Genomic DNA, 21,504 nt, shown 5'->3' with positions numbered 1-21,504 from the left:
CTACCATCTATACACACTACCATCTATACACACTACCATCTCTACACACTACCATCTATACACACTACCATCTATACACACTACCATCTATACACACTACCATCTATACACACTACCATCTATACACACTGCCATCTATACACACTAGCATCTATACACACTAGCATCTATACACACTACCATCTATACACACTACCATCTATACACACTACCATCTATACACACTACCATCTATACACACTACCATCTATACACACTAGCATCTATACACACTACTATACATCTATACACACTACCATCTATACACACTACCATCTATACACACTACCATCTATACACACTACCATCTATACACACTACCATCTATACACTACCATCTATACACACTACCATCTATACACACTACCATCTATACACACTACCATCTATACACACTATCATCTATACACACTACCATCTATACACACTACCATCTATACACACTACCATCTATACACACTACCATCTATACACACTGCCATCTCTATACACACTACCATCTATACACACTACCATCTATACACACTGCCATCTCTATACACACTACCATCTATACACACTACCATCTATACACACTACCATCTATACACACTGCCATCTATACACACTACCATCTATACACACTACCATCTATACACAGTACCATCTATACACACTGCAATCTCTATACACACTACCATCTTTACACACTACCATCTATACACACTACCATCTATACACACTACCATCTATACACACTGCCATCTATACACACTGCCATCTATACACACTGCCATCTCTATACACTACCATCTATACACACTACCATCTATACACACTACCATCTATACACACTACCATCTATACACACTGCCATCTATACACACTACCATCTATACACACTACCATCTATACACACTACCATCTATACACACTACCATCTCTACACACTACCATCTATACACACTACCATCTATACACACTACCATCTATACACACTACCATCTATACACTACCATCTATACACACTGCCATCTATACACACTAGCATCTATACACACTAGCATCTATACACACTACCATCTATACACACTACCATCTATACACACTACCATCTATACACACTACCATCTATACACACTGCCATCTATACACACTAGCATCTATACACACTAGCATCTATACACACTACCATCTATACACACTACCATCTATACACACTACCATCTATACACACTACCATCTATACACACTACCATCTATACACTACCATCTATACACACTACCATCTATACACACTACCATCTATACACACTACCATCTATACACACTACCATCTATACACACTACCATCTATACACACTACCATCTATACACACTACCATCTATACACACTGCCATCTATACACACTGCCATCTCTATACACTACCATCTATACACACTGCCATCTCTATACACTACCATCTATACACACTACCATCTATACACACTACCATCCATCTATACACTACCATCTATATACACACTACCATCTATACACACTACCATCTATACACACTACCATCTATACACACTGCAATCTCTATACACACTGCCATCTCTATACACACTGCCATCTCTATACACACTCCCTAAATTTTATCAGCATATCGATTGCGCAACCAGGGGTGGTAAAACCTTGGATCATTGTTACTCTAACTTCCGCGACGCATATAAGGCCCTGCCCCGCCCCCCTTTCGGAAAAGCTGACCACGACTCCATTTTGCTGATCCCTGCCTACAGGCAGAAATTAAAACAAGAGGCTCCCACGCTGAGGTCTGTCCAACGCTGGTCAGAACAAGCTGACTCTACACTCCAAGACTGCTTCCATCACGTGGACTGGGACATGTTTCGTATTGCGTCAGATGGAAATATTGACGAATACGCTGATTCGGTGTGCGAGTTCATTAGAACGTGCGTTGAAGATGTCGTTCCCATAGCAACGATAAAAACATTCCCAAACCAGAAACCGTGGATTGATGGCAGCATTCGCGTGAAACTGAAAGCGCGATCCACTGCTTTTAATCAGGGCAAGGTGACCGATAACATGGCCGAATACAAACAGTGTAACTATTCCCTCCGCAAGGCTATTAAACAAGCTAAGCGTCAGTACAGAGACAAAGTGGAATCTCAATTCAATGGCTCAGACACAAGAGGCACGTGGTAGGGTCTACAGTCAATCACGGACTACAAGAAGGAACCCAGCCCAGTCACGGACCAGGATGTCTTGCTCCCAGGCAGACTAAATAACTTTTTGCCCGCTTTGAGGACAATACAGTGTCCCTGACACGGCCTGCAACGAAAACATGCGGTCTCTCCTTCACTGCAGCCGAGGTGAGTAAGACATTTAAATGTGTTAACCCTCGCAAGGCTGCAGGCCCAGACGGCATCCCCAGCCGCGCCCTCAGAGCATGCGCAGACCAGCTGGCCGGTGTGTTTACGGACATATTCAATCAATCCCTATACCAGTCTGCTGTTCCCACATGCTTCAAGAGGGCCACCATTGTTCCTGTTCCCAAGAAAGCTAAGGTAACTGAGCTAAACGACTACCGCCCCGTAGCACTCACTTCCGTCATCATGAAGTGCTTTGAGAGACTAGTCAAGGACCATATCACCTCCACCCTACCTGACACCCTAGACCCACTCCAATTTGCTTACCGCCCAAATAGGTCCACAGACGATGCAATCTCAACCACACTGCACACTGCCCTAACCCACCTGGACAAAAGGAATACCTATGTGAGAATGCTGTTCATCGACTACAGCTCGGCATTCAACACCATAGTACCCTCCAAGCTCGTCATCAAGCTCGAGACCCTGGGCCTCGACCCCGCCCTGTGCAACTGGGTACTGGACTTCCTGACGGGCCGCCACCAGGTGGTGAGGGTAGGCAACAACATCTCCTCCCCGCTGATCCTCAACACGGGGGCCCCACAAGGGTGCGTTCTGAGCCCTCTCCTGTACTCCCTGTTCACCCACGACTGCGTGGCCACGCACGCCTCCAACTCAATCATCAAGTTTGCGGACGACACAACAGTGGTAGGCTTGATTACCAACAATGACGAGACGGCCTACAGGGAGGAGATGAGGGCCCTCGGAGTGTGGTGTCAGGAAAATAACCTCACACTCAACGTCAACAAAACTAAGGAGATGATTGTGGACTTCAGGAAACAGCAGAGGGTACTCCCCTATCCACATCGATGGAACAGTAGTGGAGAGGGTAGCTAGTTTTAAGTTCCTCGGCATACACATCACAGACAAACTGAATTGGTCCACTCACACTGACAGCGTCGTGAAGAAGGCGCAGCAGCACCTATTTAACCTCAGGAGGCTGAAGAAATTCGGCTTGTCACCAAAAGCACTCACAAACTTCTACAGATGCACAATCGAGAGCATCCTGGCGGGCTGTATCACCGCCTGGTACGGCAACTGCTCCGCCCTCAACCGTAAGGCTCTCCAGAGGGTAGTGAGGACTGCACAACGCATCACCGGGGGCAAACTACCTGCCCTCCAGGACACCTACACCACCCGTTGTTACAGGAAGGCCATAAAGATCATCAAGGACATCAACCACCCGAACCACTGCCTGTTCACCCCGCTATCATCCAGAAGGCGAAGTCAGTACAGGTGCATCAAAGCTGGGACCGAGAGACTGAAAAACAGCTTCTATCTCAAGGCCATCAGACTGTTAAACAGCCACCACTAACATTGAGTGGCTGCTGCCAACACACTGTCATTGACACTGACCCAACTCCAGCCATTTTAATAATGGGAATTGATGGGAAATGATGTAAATATATCACTAGCCACTTTAAACAATGCTACCTTATATAATGTTACTTACATTTACATTTACATTTAAGTCATTTAGCAGATGCTCTTATCCAGAGCGACTTACAAATTGGTGCGTTCACCTTATGACTTACCCTACATTATTCATCTCATATGCATATGTATATACTGTACTCTACATCATCGACTGCATCCTTATGTAATACATGTATCACTAGCCACTTTAACTATGCCACTTTGTTTACTTTGTCTACACACTCATCTCATATGTATATACTGTACTCGATACCATCTACTGTATGCTGCTCTGTACCATCACTCATTCATATATCCTTATGTACATATTCCTTATCCCCTTACACTGTGTATAAGACAGTATTTTTGGAATTGTTAGTTAGATTACTTGTTGGTTATCACTGCATTGTCGGAACTAGAAGCACAAGCATTTTGCTACACTCGAATTAACATCTGATAACCATGTGTATGTGACAAATAAAATTGGATTTGGATTTGATTTGCCATCTATACACACTACCATCTATACACACTGCCATATATACACACTACCATCTATACACACTACCATCTATACACACTACCATCTATACACACTACCATCTATACACACTGCCATCTATACACACTGCCATCTATACACACTGCCATCTATACACACTGCCATCTCTATACACACTACCATCTATACACACTGCCATATATACACACTACCATCTATACACACTACCATCTATACACACTACCATCTATACACACTACCATCTATACACACTGCCATCTATACACACTGCCATCTATACACACTACCATCTATACACACTGCCATCTCTATACACACTACCATCTATACACACTACCATCTATACACACTACCATCTATACACACTACCATCTATACACACTGCCATCTATACACACTACCATCTATACACACTGCCATCTATACACACTGCCATCTATACACACTGCCATCTATACACACTACCATCTATACACACTACCATCTATACACACTACCATCTATACACACTACCATCTATACACACTACCATCTATACACACTACCATCTATACACACTGCCATCTCTATACACACTACCATCTATACACACTACCATCTATACACACTACCATCTATACACACTACCATCTATACACACTGCCATCTATACACACTACCATCTATACACACTGCCATCTATACACACTGCCATCTCTATACACACTACCATCTATACACACTACCATCTATACACACTACCATCTATACACACTACCATCTATACACACTGCCATCTATACACACTACCATCTATACACACTGCCATCTATACACACTGCCATCTATACACACTACCATCTATACACACTGCCATCTCTATACACACTACCATCTATACACACTACCATCTATACACACTGCCATCTATACACACTACCATCTATACACACTGCCATCTCTATACACACTACCATCTATACACACTACCATCTATACACACTACCATCTATACACACTACCATCTATACACACTGCCATCTATACACACTACCATCTATACACACTACCATCTATACACACTGCCATCTATACACACTGCCATCTATACACACTGCCATCTATACACACTACCATCTATACACACTACCATCTATACACACTACCATCTATACACACTACCATCTATACACACTACCATCTATACACACTACCATCTATACACACTGCCATCTCTATACACACTACCATCTATACACACTACCATCTATACACACTACCATCTATACACACTACCATCTATACACACTGCCATCTATACACACTACCATCTATACACACTGCCATCTATACACACTGCCATCTCTATACACACTACCATCTATACACACTACCATCTATACACACTACCATCTATACACACTGCCATCTATACACACTACCATCTATACACACTGCCATCTATACACACTGCCATCTATACACACTACCATCTATACACACTGCCATCTCTATACACACTACCATCTATACACACTACCATCTATACACACTGCCATCTATACACACTACCATCTATACACACTGCCATCTCTATACACACTACCATCTATACACACTACCATCTATACACACTACCATCTATACACACTACCATCTATACACACTGCCATCTATACACACTACCATCTATACACACTACCATCTATACACACTGCCATCTATACACACTGCCATCTATACACACTGCCATCTATACACACTACCATCTATACACACTACCATCTATACACACTACCATCTATACACTACCATCTATACACACTGCCATCTCTATCGAGTTCATTCAAATCAGTTTTTAATCACATTATCCATACATATATCAATTTGTCTTGTATCAGTGAGAAGGGGAGAGGGTGACCGCCGGACATTGAGAAGGAACAGAAAGAGAAAAATGTGAGAAAAGAGATGAGAGTGAGAGGGAAAGGGCAACGATAGTCAGAAATGTTTGGGAGACACAGCAAGAGACGCTACAGAGATAGAGTGTAGGAGGACGAGGACGGGGCTTCTGAACGGCATGACAATCTAATGTCACCCTGAAAAACATCCCTTTGGCTTTCAACCACCCGACACTATGAATAATAAATAGGTGCCTTATTCAGCCTCAAAAGACAGGGACAATCCTCCCAGCTGGCTGTTAAATGGAGGGCAGATCCCTCATTATGAAAAGACAGGGACAATCCTCCCAGCTGGCTGTTAAATGGAGGGCAGATCCCTCATTATGAAAAGACAGGGACAATCCTCCCAGCTGGCTGTTAAATGGAGGGCAGATCCCTCATTATGAAAAGACAGGGACAATCCTCCCAGCTGGCTGTTAAATGGAGGGCAGATCCCTCATTATGAAAAGACAGGGACAATCCTCCCAGCTGGCTGTTAAATGGAGGGCAGATCCCTCATTATGAAAAGACAGGGACAATCCTCCCAGCTGGCTGTTAAATGGAGGGCAGATCCCTCATTATGAAAAGACAGGGACAATCCTCCCAGCTGGCTGTTAAATGGAGGGCAGATCCCTCATTATGAAAAGACAGGGACAATCCTCCCAGCTGGCTGTTAAATGGAGGGCAGATCCCTCATTATGAAACGGGAGGGAAATATAACATCTGTGAATCAGAATCCTAAAATATCCCTCTAGGATTAAAAGGCCCATGTTAAGACTGACCCTCCCTCCCTCCCTCCCTCCCTCCCTCCCTCCCTCCCTCCCTCCCTCCCTCCCTCCCTCCCTCCCTCCCTCCCTCCCTCCCTCCCTCCCTCGTTCCCTCCCTCCCTGCCTCCCTCCCTCCCTCGTTCCCTCCCTCGTTCCCTCCCTGCCTCCCTGCCTCCCTCCCTCCCTCCCTGCCTCCCTCCCTGCCTCCCTGCCTCCCTCCCTCCCACCCACTCCCTCCCTCCCTCCCCCCCCTCCCTCCCTCCCTCCCTCCCTCCCTCCCACTCCCTCCCTCCCTCCCCCTCCCTCCCTCCCCCTCCCTCCCTCCCCTCCCTCCCCCCCCTCCCTCCCTCATTCCCTCCCTGCCTCCCTGCCTCCCTCCCTCCCTCCCTCACAGAGACAGAGGGAGCAGTTCTTATGACAGATTCTAAGCTTGATTCATTGTCTCTTTAAACTGTGACATGGAGACCCAAATGAACCAATCAAATAACTAAATTACACAAAATGTGTATGAAGACAGAGAGAACAGAATGCATTCCCACACTGTCTCAACACTGCTTTATATCCTACTGAGCCTGGCTGTAAATGTAAACGGCTTACAATCACGCAGTCGAGGAAACATTTACCCTCAGATTAAATTCAAAGGATGACTTTTCATGGTGTGACTGCCACACCATGTTAAATTGAATGGTGTTTTGTTTTGCTCACCTAGACCCCCCGCAACGATGACCCTTCCTCCCAGACATCCGGCTGAGAAATCTGCTCTCTTATCCCTCATCCTGGATGCTCGGGTTGGTTTGATCCAGATACCTGAAGCACAGGGGTCAGGGGGTAAAGGTCAGGGGGATACTGCTGGTCTTACATACTGTAATACAAACATTACAATCCCTGTTCTAAGCATTATGAATTGCATCAAATACAAGACTATATACTACAAACTGTAGGCCCTCCCTCCCTCCCTCTTCTTTTCTCCATGCCGTTTCTCATGCTTTACCCCCTTTCAATCTCTCCCTCCTCCTTCATGCTCTCTCTCTCCCTCTCTTCTTTCCTCCAAGCCATTTCTCATACTTTACCCCCTAACAATCTCTCCCTCCTCTCTCTCTCTCTCTCTCTCTCTCTCTCTCTCTCTCTCTCTCTCTCTCTCTCTCTCTCTCTCTCTCTCTCTCTCTCTCTCTCTCTCTCTCTCTCTCTCTCTCTCTCTCTCTCTCTCTCTCTCTCTCTCTCTCTCTCTCTCTCTCTCTCTCTCTCTCTCTCTCTCTCTCTCCTCTCCTCCCTCCCTCCCTCCCCTCCCTCCCTCCCTCCCTCCCTCCCTCTCTCCCTCTCTCTCCCTCAGGTAAATAGATGGAGACTGACCGTGCAGTACATAAGGAGGCTGCCTGTGCTCAGCTTCACAGAGCTCTATGACTCACAAAGCACAATGAGGCCGTCCCAGGTGCACTCTTCTCTGGCTGCTTTGTCTGTGTGGCGAGATGTCTGCCCTACGGCACATTTTCAACATTTGAGACAGACATCCCCACATAATCCTCCCTTTCTCTCCTCCTGCACTGCAAAGTGTGTCTACTAAAAACCTGACTTCAAGCGCCGCTTTTCCTCTCCATGGAAACAGGGACAGAAAAATAAGGACCTGGTTGAAATCAGCTTAATAAATAATATGAGTCTCCCCTACTCACCCCCTTCCCCTTCCCTCCTCATTACTCACTGTAACCCTCTGGCATTGTGCCTGTCCTCTGTTATGCTCTCACCGCATACTGATTCTCTGTTAAACTCAAAAGATCAGAAATCATCTCAAAATGTGAACAGGTGTCAAAGTGAGCTGCTCACTAGAGGTCAGGCTTGGGGTCAATTTCATTTGAATTCCAATTCCACATTTCCATAAGAAAATTGGAATTTCAGTGTACTTCCTGAAATGTCTGGAATTGAAATGGAATTGATAGCAACCTTGCTGGGGATCTATCTGATGCTGTGCTGAAAAGTCATGTTACTGATCAGGGAGAACAGCATCTTCCCATGTCAGTCCAGTCCCGTCCCGTCTAGTCAGAGAGAGGACAACACAGTTCGGGTAGAGGAGAGTCCATTTACCTCATCCGCTGGTTTGGAGTCACAGCAGCAAAGACTCGGGCGTCAGGCAACTCCTGAACATTCCCTGATAGGACAGGGGCTCACGGATGGAGCCGGGAGCAAAAATCAACACCTCTGTATGTGAGAGATCAACACCACTGTATGTGAGAGATCAACACCACTGTATGTGAGTGATCAACACCACTGTATGTGAGAGATCAACACCACTGTATGTGAGTGATCAACACCACTGTATGTGAGAGATCAACACCACTGTATGTGAGAGATCAACACCACTGTATGTGAGAGATCAACACCACTGTATGTGAGAGATCAACACCACTGTATGTGAGTGATCAACACCACTGTATCAACACCACTGTATGTGAGAGATCAACACCACTGTATGTGAGAGATCAACCACTGTGAGAGATCAACACCACTGTATGTGAGTGATCAACACCACTGTATGTGAGAGATCAACACCACTGTATGTGAGAGATCAACACCACTGTATGTGAGAGATCAACACCACTGTATGTGAGAGATCAACACCACTGTATGTGAGTGATCAACACCACTGTATGTGAGTGATCAACACCACTGTATGTGAGAGATCAACACCACTGTATGTGAGAGATCAACACCACTGTATGTGAGAGATCAACAACTCTGTATGTGAGAGATCAACACCACTGTATGTGAGAGATCAACAACTCTGTATGTGAGAGATCAACACCTCTGTATGTGAGAGATCAACACCACTGTATGTGAGAGATCAACACCTCTGTATGTGAGAGATCAACACCTCTGTATGTGACAAATCAACACCTCTGTATGTGAGAGATCAAGAACTCTGTATGTGAGAGATCAACACCTCTGTATGTGAGAGATCAACACCACTGTATGTGAGAGATCAACAACTCTGTATGTGAGAGATCAACACCTCTGTATGTGAGTGATCAACAACTCTGTAAGTGAGTGATCAACAACTCTGTAAGTGAGTGATCAACAACTCTGTATGTGAGTGATCAACAACTCTGTATGTGAGAGATCAACAACTCTGTATGTGAGAGATCAACACCTCTGTATGTAAGAGATCAACACCACTGTATGTGAGAGATCAACACATCTGTATGTGAGAGATCAACACATCTGTATGTGAGAGATCAACACCTCTGTATGTGAGAGATCAACACCTCTGTATGTGAGAGATCAACACCACTATATGTGAGAGATCAACACCTCTGTATGTGAGAGATCAACACCTCTGTATGTGAGAGATCAACACCACTGTATGTGAGAGATCAACACATCTGTATGTGAGAGATCAACACATCTGTATGTGAGAGATCAACACCTCTGTATGTGAGAGATCAACACCTCTGTATGTGAGAGATCAACACCTCTGTATGTGAGAGATCAACACCACTATATGTGAGAGACATCTGTAACACATCTGTATGTGAGTCATCACATCTGTATGTGAGAGATCAACAACACCTCTGTATGTGAGAGATCAACACCTCTGTATGTGAGAGATCAACACCTCTGTATGTGAGAGATCAACACCTCTGTATGTGAGAGATCAACACCTCTGTATGTGAGAGATCAACACCTCTGTATGTGAGAGATCAACACCTCTGTATGTGAGAGATCAACACCACTGTATGTGAGAGATCAACAACTCTGTATGTGAGAGATCAACACCACTGTATGTGAGAGATCAACACCACTGTATGTGCGTGATCAACGCCACTGTATGCGAGAGATCAACGCCACTGTATGTGAGAGATCAACACCTCTGTATGTGAGAGATCAACACCTCTGTATGTGAGAGATCAACACCTCTGTATGTGAGAGATCAACACCACTGTATGTGAGAGATCAACAACTCTGTATGTGAGAGATCAACACCACTGTATGTGAGAGATCAACACCACTGTATGTGAGTGATCAACACCACTGTATGCGAGAGATCAACGCCACTGTATGTGAGAGATCAACACCACTGTATGTGAGAGATCAACACCACTGTATGTGAGAGATCAACACCTCTGTATGTGAGAGATCAACAACTCTGTATGTGAGAGATCAACACCACTGTATGTGAGAGATCAACAACTCTGTATGTGAGAGATCAACACCTCTGTATGTGAGAGATCAACACCACTGTATGTGAGAGATCACCACCTCTGTATGTGAGAGATCAACACCTCTGTATGTGAGAGATCAACACCACTGTATGTGAGAGATCAACAACTCTGTATGTGAGAGATCAACACCTCTGTAAGTGAGTGATCAACAACTCTGTAAGTGAGTGATCAACAACTCTGTAAGTGAGTGATCAACAACTCTGTATGTGAGTGATCAACAACTCTGTATGTGAGAGATCAACAACTCTGTATGTGAGAGATCAACACCTCTGTATGTGAGAGATCAACACCTCTGTATGTGAGAGATCAACACCTCTGTATGTGAGAGATCAACACCTCTGTATGTGAGAGATCAACACCACTATATGTGAGAGATCAACACATCTGTATGTGAGAGATCAACACCTCTGTATGTGAGAGATCAACACCTCTGTATGTGAGAGATCAACACCTCTGTATGTGAGAGATCAACACCTCTGTATGTGAGAGATCAACACCTCTGTATGTGAGAGATAAACACCCAGGGGTAAAAATAAGCCGATACGGTCCGGTTCGGCGTCCCGGCAAAATAAATAGTGTGGGTATGCTGTACCAGTTAAACATGACATCACAATAATTCAAACGAAATGTCAAGAAAATGATGCAATGTGGTTGACGAGAACCACTGACATTTTCCGAAGACACAGATGAGTGGCAGACACCGAGATGCGAGCGGGCAGCAGTGGACTAATGACAATGGCCAAATGTCATTCCACTTTGTGGTGTTTTGTGTAACAGAGGCCTTTTGCCATTCACCTCTGTTAGAAGGAAGAAAATACAGTGCCTTCAACCCCGTTGTTATGGCAAGCCTACATACGTTATGGCAAGCCTACATATGTTATGGCAAGCCTACATACGTTATGGCAAGCCTACATACGTTATGGCAAGCCTACATACGTTATGGCAAGCCTACATATGTTATGGCAAGCCTACATATGTTATGGCAAGCCTACATACGTTATGGCAAGCCTACATATGTTATGGCAAGCCTAAATATGTTATGGCAAGCCTACATATGTTATGGCAAGCCTACATATGTTATGGAAAGCCTACATATGTTATGGAAAGCCTACATACGTTCAGGAGTAAAAATGGCTTTAACAGGTCACATAATAAATGACATGGGCTCATGTACTAGTGTTTAACATGATTGTTGAATGACTTCCTCATCCCCAAACAGACAATTATCTGTTAGGTCCCTCAGTCACGCAATGAATTTCAAACACAGATTCAACCAAAGATCTGGGAGGTTTTCCAATGCCTTGCAAAGATGGGCACCTATTGGTAGATCAGTAAAAATAAAAAATGTATTAAAAAGGCAGACATTGAATATTCCTTTGAGCATGATGAAGTTATTAATTACACTTTGGATGGTGTATCAATACACCCAGTTAAACCAATGACCTTTTTAAAAGGTCTTACTCACATCGGCTACAGAGAACATGATCATACATTCGTCCGGAACCAGCTGGTGCTCTCATGTATGCTTCAGTGTTGCTTGCCTCGAAGCAAGCATGCAAGGAATTTAACCTGGTAGGCTCGTGTCACTGGGCAGCTCACGGCTGCTTTTCCTTTTGTAGTCTGTAATGGTTTGCAGCCCTGCCACATCCGACGAGTGTCAGAGCTGGTGTAGTACGATTCAATCTTGGTCCTGTATTGATGCTTTGCGTGAGAGCATAGCAGGATTTCTTATAAGCGTCCGGATTAGTGTCCAGCTGTTTGAAAGCGGTAGTTCTAGCCTTTTGCTCAGTGTGGATGTTGCCTGTAATCCATGGGTTCTGGTTGGGATATGTACGTACGGTCACTGTGGGGACGACGTCATCGATGCACTTATTGAGACTGGTCCGGGAGCAGCAGTATATCCTTCGCGTCAGATTCATTAAAGAAACAATCGTTGTCCAGTTGGAGGTGAGTAATAACTGTTCTGATATCCAGAAGCACTTTTCAGTCATGAGAGACAGTCGCAGAAACATTATGAACAAAATAAGTTACAAACAATGCAAAAATAGCACAATTGGTTAGAAGCCTGTAAAACGGCAGCCATTGCTGTTTCAGGGAGATACTGAGGTACGGAGGGTAGGACTAAAGGATGAGGTTAGAAAACAAGAGACAGAGAACAGGACACGTTGAGAAGAGGGGAATGGAGGAAGATGAATATTGAGAGAGGGAGAGATTTAGGTGTGAACCACACGTTCGCTCACACGCACCCACCAACCCAAAAGGCTGTACAAGGTTATTGAAGAGGACACACAGAGCAATTTCTGCCCCAGAGGGGGGAGAAGCGGCGAGGCTCACTAACTGATAAGCTTATTGGAACAGATAGGCTTTTCAAACACACGGCAAATGGAGGAGAGATATACATGTAAAAATAGAGATGGAAATAAAGTTAAGCAGTTTAACAGAAATGCCCAATTTTACCTTTCCATTCTTCCCCTGCAATCTGCAGATACTGTATATTGGCTGACATTGGTTGCCATGGTCGTTTATTCTAGAACACAGTGTTTTTGTGCTCAGGGCTCTCTTAAAAGAGGCTTATATCTCTGCGTACAGCTCTGATCTACAGCATGATAGCTGCAGCACAGAGGCCAAGGACAGACAGACGGGTTCTGTTTAAAAGGTAGTCACACAGTGATGGTTTGAGGTTCTTATTCAGTCAGTCACAGGCAGCTTGTTGGTTTGCCAAGCTTTACCCCTGTCACTATAGCTTTGTTTCTGGTTTGTTTTTGCCTTCATATATATATATATATATATATATATATATATATATATATATATATACAGTGCCTTACTTTCGGTAAAAAAGTATTTAGTCAGCCACCAATTGTGCAAGTTCTCCCACTTAAAAAGATGAGAGAGGCCTGTAATTTTCATCATAGGTACACTTCAACTATTACAGACAAAATGAGGGAAAAATATCCAGAAAATCACATTGTAGGATTTTTTATGAATTTATTTGCAAATTATGGTGGAAAATAAGTATTACACAGACAGACAGACAGACAGACAGACAGACAGACAGACAGACAGACAGACAGACAGACAGACAGACAGACAGACAGACAGACAGACAGACAGACAGACAGACAGACAGACAGACAGACAGACAGACAGACAGACAGACAGACAGACAGACAGACAGACAGACAGACAGACAGACAGACAGACAGACACAGAGACACACGCACGGACGGACGGACGGACACACGGATGGACGCACACAGACACACAAAGACACACAGAGACTCACAGAGACACACACACACACACACACAGAGACACACACAGAGACACAAAGACACACAGAGACTCACAGAGACACACACACACACACAGAGACACACACAGAGACACAAAGACACACAGAGAGAGACACACGGACGGACGGACGCACGGACGGATGGACGCACATAGACACACAAAGACACACAGAGACACACACAGAGACACAAAGACACACAGAGAGAGACACACGGATGGATGGACGCACAGATGGACGGACGCACACAGCCACACACACACTCACAGAGAGAGACACACACAGACATGCTTCAATAGGGACCTTTTCCACTGGCTGCAGGTCCAACAGCAGAGAGACTGACAGGCTGTATAATCTTTACGATACACACTGTCATCCAGGCTCCAAGTGTAATACTCAACACACTCTCACACGCAAGGATGTACATGCATGTGGGTGCACACACACACACACTTTGTGTTGACTGACAGGGGGCCAGGCAGAGAACAGTGCCCCAGCTGAAGTAGAGAAGCTGTGCGTTTATTTAAAGCCCAGAATCTATCCTACCTCTCTTTCACACACTGCCTCTTCTGACTCCAATCACTTCGCTCAATAACCCACAGGCTACCTACCTCTCCCACCCACTCACCGGAGGACCCCCCCCCCCCCCCCCATATTATCACATGTCTAATTATCTCCTGCCTGCTGTCTGGCCTTACCACATGTGTAAAATATATTAAATAATTAAATAAGATGATTTAAAATTAATTAAGCTGTAAAACCTTATCCTAAATAGAAACCATCAACTTAGTGAATATCACTGGTGTTTAATATGAGGTTTTCAGCATGAAGTATGTTTTATATACTTTATCACATATTTTTGGTACGTTTACTACGTCAATATGTATTTGTTGTCAATGTTTTGGGTGTCAAATAATAATGCCATTGTTGATGAGACGTCCCCCCCACCCCCATTAATTAGGCTATTTTCTCTTGAACCATATGCTCTATCCACTAGAAACTCATGGACAATATTGTGTTATGTGTATGTGTTTAGTAGATGTGTGTGTGTTTAGTAGATGTGTGTGTGTTTAGTAGATGTGTGTGTGTTTAGTAGATGTGTGTGTGATTAGTAGATGTTTGTGTGTTTCTTAGATGTGTGTGCGTTTAGTAGATGTGTGTGTTTAGTAGATGTGTGTGTGTTTAGTAGATGTGTGTCTGTTTAGTAGATGTGTGTGCGTTTAGTAGATGTGTGTGGGTTTGGTAGATGTGTGTGTGATTAGTAGATGTGTGTGTGCGTAGGTGTGTTTAGTTCATGTGTCTGTAGGTGTGTGTGTGTGTTTAGTAGATGTGTGTGTGTGTGTGTGTGTGGGTGTGTGTAGTTGATGTGTGTGTAGATGTGTGTGTTGTTGTGTGCGTGTGTAGCTGATGTGTGTGTAGATGTGTGTTGTTGTGTGTGTAGATTATGTGTGTGTAGATGTGTGTGTTGTTGTGTGAGTGTGTAGTTGATGTGTGTGTAGGTGTGTGTAGTTGATGTGCGTGTAGATGTGTGTGTTGGTGTGTGTGTGTAGTTGATGTGTGTGTAGGTGTGTGTAGTTGATGTGCGTGTAGATGTGTGTGTTGTTGTGTGTGTAGATGTGTGTGTTGTTGTGTGTGTAGATGTGTGTGTTGTTGTGTGTGTTTAGTAGATGTGTGTGCAGGTGTGTGTGTGCGTAGTTGATATGTGTGTCTAGGTGTGCTTAGTTGATGTGTATGTAGGTGTGTGTGTGTGTTTAGTAGATGTGTGTTTAGTTGATGTGTGTGTAGATGTAGGTGTGTGTGTGTGTGTGTGTGTGTGTGTGTGTGTGTGTGTGTGTGTGTGTGTGTGTGTGTGTGTGTGTGTGTGTGTGTGTGTGTAGTGTGTGTGTGTGTGTGTGTGTGTGTGTGTGTAAGTGTGTGTAATTGATGTGTGTGTAGATGTGTGTGTGTGTGTGTGTAGATGTGTGTGTAGTTGTAGTTGATGTGTGTGTGTGTGTGTGTGTGTGTGTGTGTGTGTGTGTGTGTGTGTGTTGTGTGCGTTGTTGTGCGTGCGTGCGTGCGTGCGTGCGTGCGTGCGTGCGTGTGTGTGTGTGTGTGGATGTGTGAGTTGTTGTAGTTGATGTGTGTGTAGATGTAGGTGTGCGTGTGTGTTCGTGTGTGTGTGTGTGTGTGTGTGTGTGTGTGTGTGTGTGTGTGTGTGTGTGTGTGTGTGTTGTTGTGTGTGTAGATGTGTGTGTTGTTGTGTGTGTAGATGTGTGTGTAGTTGTAGTTGATGTGTGTGTAGGTGTGTGTGTGTGTGTGTGTGTGTGTGTGTGTGTGTGTGTGTGTGTGTGTGTGTGTGTGTGTGTGTGTGTGTGTGTGTGTGTGTGTGTGTGTGTGTGTGTGTGTGTGTGTTGTTGTAGTTGATGTGTGTGTAGATGTAGGTGTGTATGTGTGTGTGTTGTTGTGTGTGTGTGTGTGTGTAGATGTGTGTGTTGTTGTGCGTGTAGATGTGTGTGTTGTTGTGTGTGTAGATGTGTGTGTAGTTGTAGTTGATGTGTGTGTAGGTGTGTGTGTGTGTAGATGTGTGTGTTGTTGTAGTTGATGTGTGTGTAGATGTAGGTGTGTGTGTGTGTGTGTTGTTGTGTGTGTAGGTGTGTGTGTGTGTTGTTGTGCGTGTAGATGTGTGTGTAGTTGTAGTTGATGTGTGTGTAGTTGTAGGTGATGTGTGTGTAGATGTGTGTGTAGTTGTGTGTGTTGTTGTGTGTGTAGTTGTAGTTGATGTGTGTGTTGTTGTGTGTGTTGTTGTGTGTGTAGATGTAGGTGTGTGTGTGTGTGTTGTTGTGTGTGTGTGTGTTGTTGTGTGTGTAGATGTGTGTGTTGTTGTGCGTGTAGATGTGTGTGTTGTTGTGTGTGTAGATGTGTGTGTAGTTGTAGTTGATGTGTGTGTAGGTGTGTGTGTGTGTGTGTGTAGATGTGTGTGTTGTTGTAGTTGATGTGTGTGTAGATGTAGGTGTGTGTGTGTGTGTGTGTGTTGTTGTGTGTGGTGTGTGTGTGTGTGTTGTTGTGCGTGTAGATGTGTGTGTAGTTGTGTGTGTAGATGTGTGTGTTGTTGTGCGTGTAGATGTGTGTGTTGTTGTGTGTGTAGATGTGTGTGTTGTTGTGCGTGTAGATGTGTGTGTTGTGTGTGTAGATGTGTGTGTAGTTGTAGTTGATGTGTGTGTAGATGTGTGTGTAGTTGTGTGTGTTGTTGTGTGTGTAGTTGTAGTTGATGTGTGTGTCTGTGTTGTCCCTCTCATGCAGTGAGAGATGCGGTGGAAGGAGGACAAGGTCCTCGACCGTTCTACTTTTCATTATAGCTAAATCCTGTGGATGACACAGGGGAAATCACCCTCATCCTTCAGGCTCTCCTGACACTTTACACAGCTTATCACAGCTCAGAGAGAGAGAGGGGTGGAAAAAGAGGACAGACAGACAGACAGACAGACAGACAGACAGACAGACAGACAGACAGACAGACAGACAGACAGACAGACAGACAGACAGACAGACAGACAGACAGACAGACAGACAGACAGACAGACAGACAGACAGACAGACAGACAGACAGACAGACAGACAGACAGACAGACAGACAGACAGACAGACAGACAGACAGACAGACAGACAGACAGACAGACAGACAGAGGCGAGAAGAAAAATAAAGAGAAAGGATTGGTTGACAGAAAAAGAGGAGGAGATTGACGAGTGACATCAGCGGTAAGAGACATGATGTGTGCGGGGCGATGTGTTAAAACATTTAAAGTTGTTTTTTTAGGGCATCACAAGACACAACCATAACTCGCTCGTACAAGACAGAGTGTGTGTCAGTGTGTGCCTGAAGTATTTGCCCGCTTTCATCTGTACCAAGAAAACATCAATATGAACAGCACTATCGCACAGATATTGTTGTAGAGCAAAGCTGAAGCAGAGAAATTAAATAAAGCTGAAGCATAAAATCCTAATGAACAGCGGTCACAACAAATAGCTTCATTTCCATAATAGTTTTTGCCTGTATTAAACTTGATCATGTCCACTGGTAGTCTTGTCGTTCGGACCAGACTACCAGTGGACATGATCAAGTCAGGTACAGGCAATAACTATTACGGAAATGAAGCCTGGAGTTTACATGTTACAGTGCTCTACCACTGCACTCTCAGGGGGAAAAAAAGTGCTATCTAAACCAAAAATGAGTTCTTCAGCTGTCCCCATACGAGAACCCTTTGAAGAAGAAAGTTTTTGTTGCAGATAATTGTATCCATGCTTTTGTCACTTCTAGATTAGACTACCACAGTGCTTTATCCAGCTACCCAGATGAAGCACTACATAAACTTCAGTTAGTGCTAAACATGGATGCTAGGTCTTTCTATATTTATACATTTCTGTGTTCTGTGTTTGTGCTTTTCTAATAACAGTTTTCTGTGTTCATGCAAGTGACTGATTGAACAAACCCTCACTATCAGTATCTGCAATATGGCAGTATGCCCAGACCCTTGTTTTGAGAACTAAAGATATCTCATTTTTCAAGGTCTCAGCTAAGAGAGAAGAAGCCGCGTGAGGTATTGGTCTGTCACATGCATGACCCAGTACATGACCCAGTACAGGACCCAGTATTGGTCTGTCACATGATTGACCCAGTTCATGACCCAGTATTGGTCTGTCACATGATTGACCCAGTTCATGACCCAGTATTGGTCTGTCACATGATTGACCCAGTTCATGACCCAGTATTGGTCTGTCACATGATTGACCCAGTACATGACCCAGTACAGGACCCAGTATTGGTCTGTCACATGATTGACCCAGTTCATGACCCAGTATTGGTCTGTCACATGATTGACCCAGTTCATGACCCAGTATTGGTCTGTCACATGATTGACCCAGTTCATGACCCAGTATTGGTCTGTCACATGATTGACCCAGTACATGACCCAGTACAGGACCCAGTATTGGTCTGTCACATGATTGACCCAGTTCATGACCCAGTATTGGTCTGTCACATGATTGACCCAGTTCATGACCCAGTATTGGTCTGTCACATGATTGACCCAGTACATGATGACCCAGTATTGGTCTGTCACATGATTGACCCAGTTCATGACCCAGTATTGGTCTGTCACATGATTGACCCAGTTCATGACCCAGTACAGGACCCAGTATTGGTCTGTCACATGATGACCCAGTATTGGTCTGTCACATGATTGACCCAGTACATGATGACCCAGTACATGACCCAGTACATGATGACCCAGTTCATGATGACCCAGTACATGATGACCCAGTACATGACCCAGTACATGATGACCCAGTACATGACCCAGTACATGATGACCCAGTATTGGTCTGTCACAAGAATGAAGCAAACATGAATTCTGAATGATGAATAAGCTATATCAGGCTTGTCAGTATATAAGGTAACTAACGGGACTGCCCCATTAGAGCTCCTCACTATGGTGCATTAAGTATGTTGGAACTTCTCCAGCGAACCGATAATAAACAATGATTCATTGAACATTGACTTTGAGTGTTCCTGTGTAGTATTCCCACGACACAGCAATTATTACTGTTCGAACAATATCGTTGCTGAACGTCGACCAAAAATTGCTTAGATCAATTATTGCAAATAGTTTAAGTAAAACACAGTTCAACTGACGACTGAAGTCAGCCTACAGGCGGCCGGCCCGCCACAAGGAGTCGCTAGAGTGCAATGAGCCAAGTAAAACCCCACCGGCCAAACCCTCCCCTACCCCAGACGACGCTGGGCTGAAAAAAGACTGAGCAGGTATCATCAGATGTTCACAGACAAAGGGATAGATACACATTTGAGAATCTATTAAAAAGGACAACCTCCAGAACTCTCAGTTTTACAATGACTTACAAGTAAGATGTTATTAGACTAAAGCAGTGAGACCTAATAAAATGTTTAGTGATTTACATCCTATAATTACATATATAGCAAAGACATATAATAAGGTAAATGCCACATACAAATAATTATCGAAGAAGAAATGAAGATGAGAATATTATAGCGGTAACTAATTGGGAAGATGAGCTGCAAATAGCAATAACCCAAGAGGATTGGGAGGACATACCAAGAAACACATCCAAGACAACCAACTCGCTACTCTGGAGGGAAAATACTCTTGGAAAATTCAGTCAAGATTTATCATAACTCCTATAATACAAATCCAAGTGCAACCGTAGCATCACACCAAGCTGCTGGGTAACCGTGGGGAGAGCAGGGCTAACCGTAGCGTCCTGCCCAGTCCTCAATCATTTATGGAAAGTAGTGTCACTACTGTCCTGATCAGGTCAGGTTACAGGAGGCCACAACTCTACAGATTATCTCTCAACCCTAACAGAGGAGGAGAGATCTAGAGGTCTGAAGATGGGAGGGTTTTATGAACCCAAAATTCTTGGAAAATAAACCATTAGAAATGTCACAAAGAAGAAAATGGCAACGGACAATTTCCACCTTGTGAAAAAACACATTTCCCATACGCACTCTAAAAGATATTTCCGAAATACACTTTCAGGACCCTCTCTCTACTGGTAAAAACACCTACAGTACGCTCTGTTGACATTCTCTCCTTGTAAACTCTCTCTTACTTTCTTTTGCACTTTAAACCAAGTTTGAGCAAGTTTGAAGACAAAGAAATATTTTTCTACCCAAGCTACGGACGAGTAGCTGTGTCTAAGTGGGTGAATTCAAGTCGAACCACCTAGCCTCCACTCCCCATCGAATCGTGGTATCTACACTGTTTCATTCCTACGCTGTGAGTTCTGAGCTACAGAGCTGTCTGTCCTCAGAAGAGCCCTTCCAGAGCAAGGGCGAGGGAACAGACTCGGAAGCCGAAATGACACTGACATCAGACAACCAAAGAGTTGTGCCGGAGAAGTGCGTCATTGAGC

The 21,504-nt window shown here is 44.3% G+C and overlaps 1 protein-coding gene across 1 annotated transcript in view; it reads right to left on the bottom strand.

The window, feature by feature from the left end:
• The window catches only part of LOC124045532 (kelch domain-containing protein 8B-like), a 175,373-nt gene that overhangs the window by 17,873 nt on the left and 135,996 nt on the right, over positions 1 to 21,504 (bottom strand). Inside the window, exon 4 of the mRNA XM_046364879.1 lies at positions 7,777 to 7,878. Coding sequence (XP_046220835.1) covers positions 7,777 to 7,878 — 102 coding nt within the window. The remainder of the gene's footprint in view (positions 1 to 7,776; positions 7,879 to 21,504) is intronic.

Source organism: Oncorhynchus gorbuscha, linkage group LG10 (genome assembly GCF_021184085.1).
Source record: "Oncorhynchus gorbuscha isolate QuinsamMale2020 ecotype Even-year linkage group LG10, OgorEven_v1.0, whole genome shotgun sequence".
NCBI lineage: Eukaryota > Metazoa > Chordata > Actinopteri > Salmoniformes > Salmonidae > Oncorhynchus > Oncorhynchus gorbuscha.
This window is presented reverse-complemented; position numbering and strand designations above follow the sequence as displayed.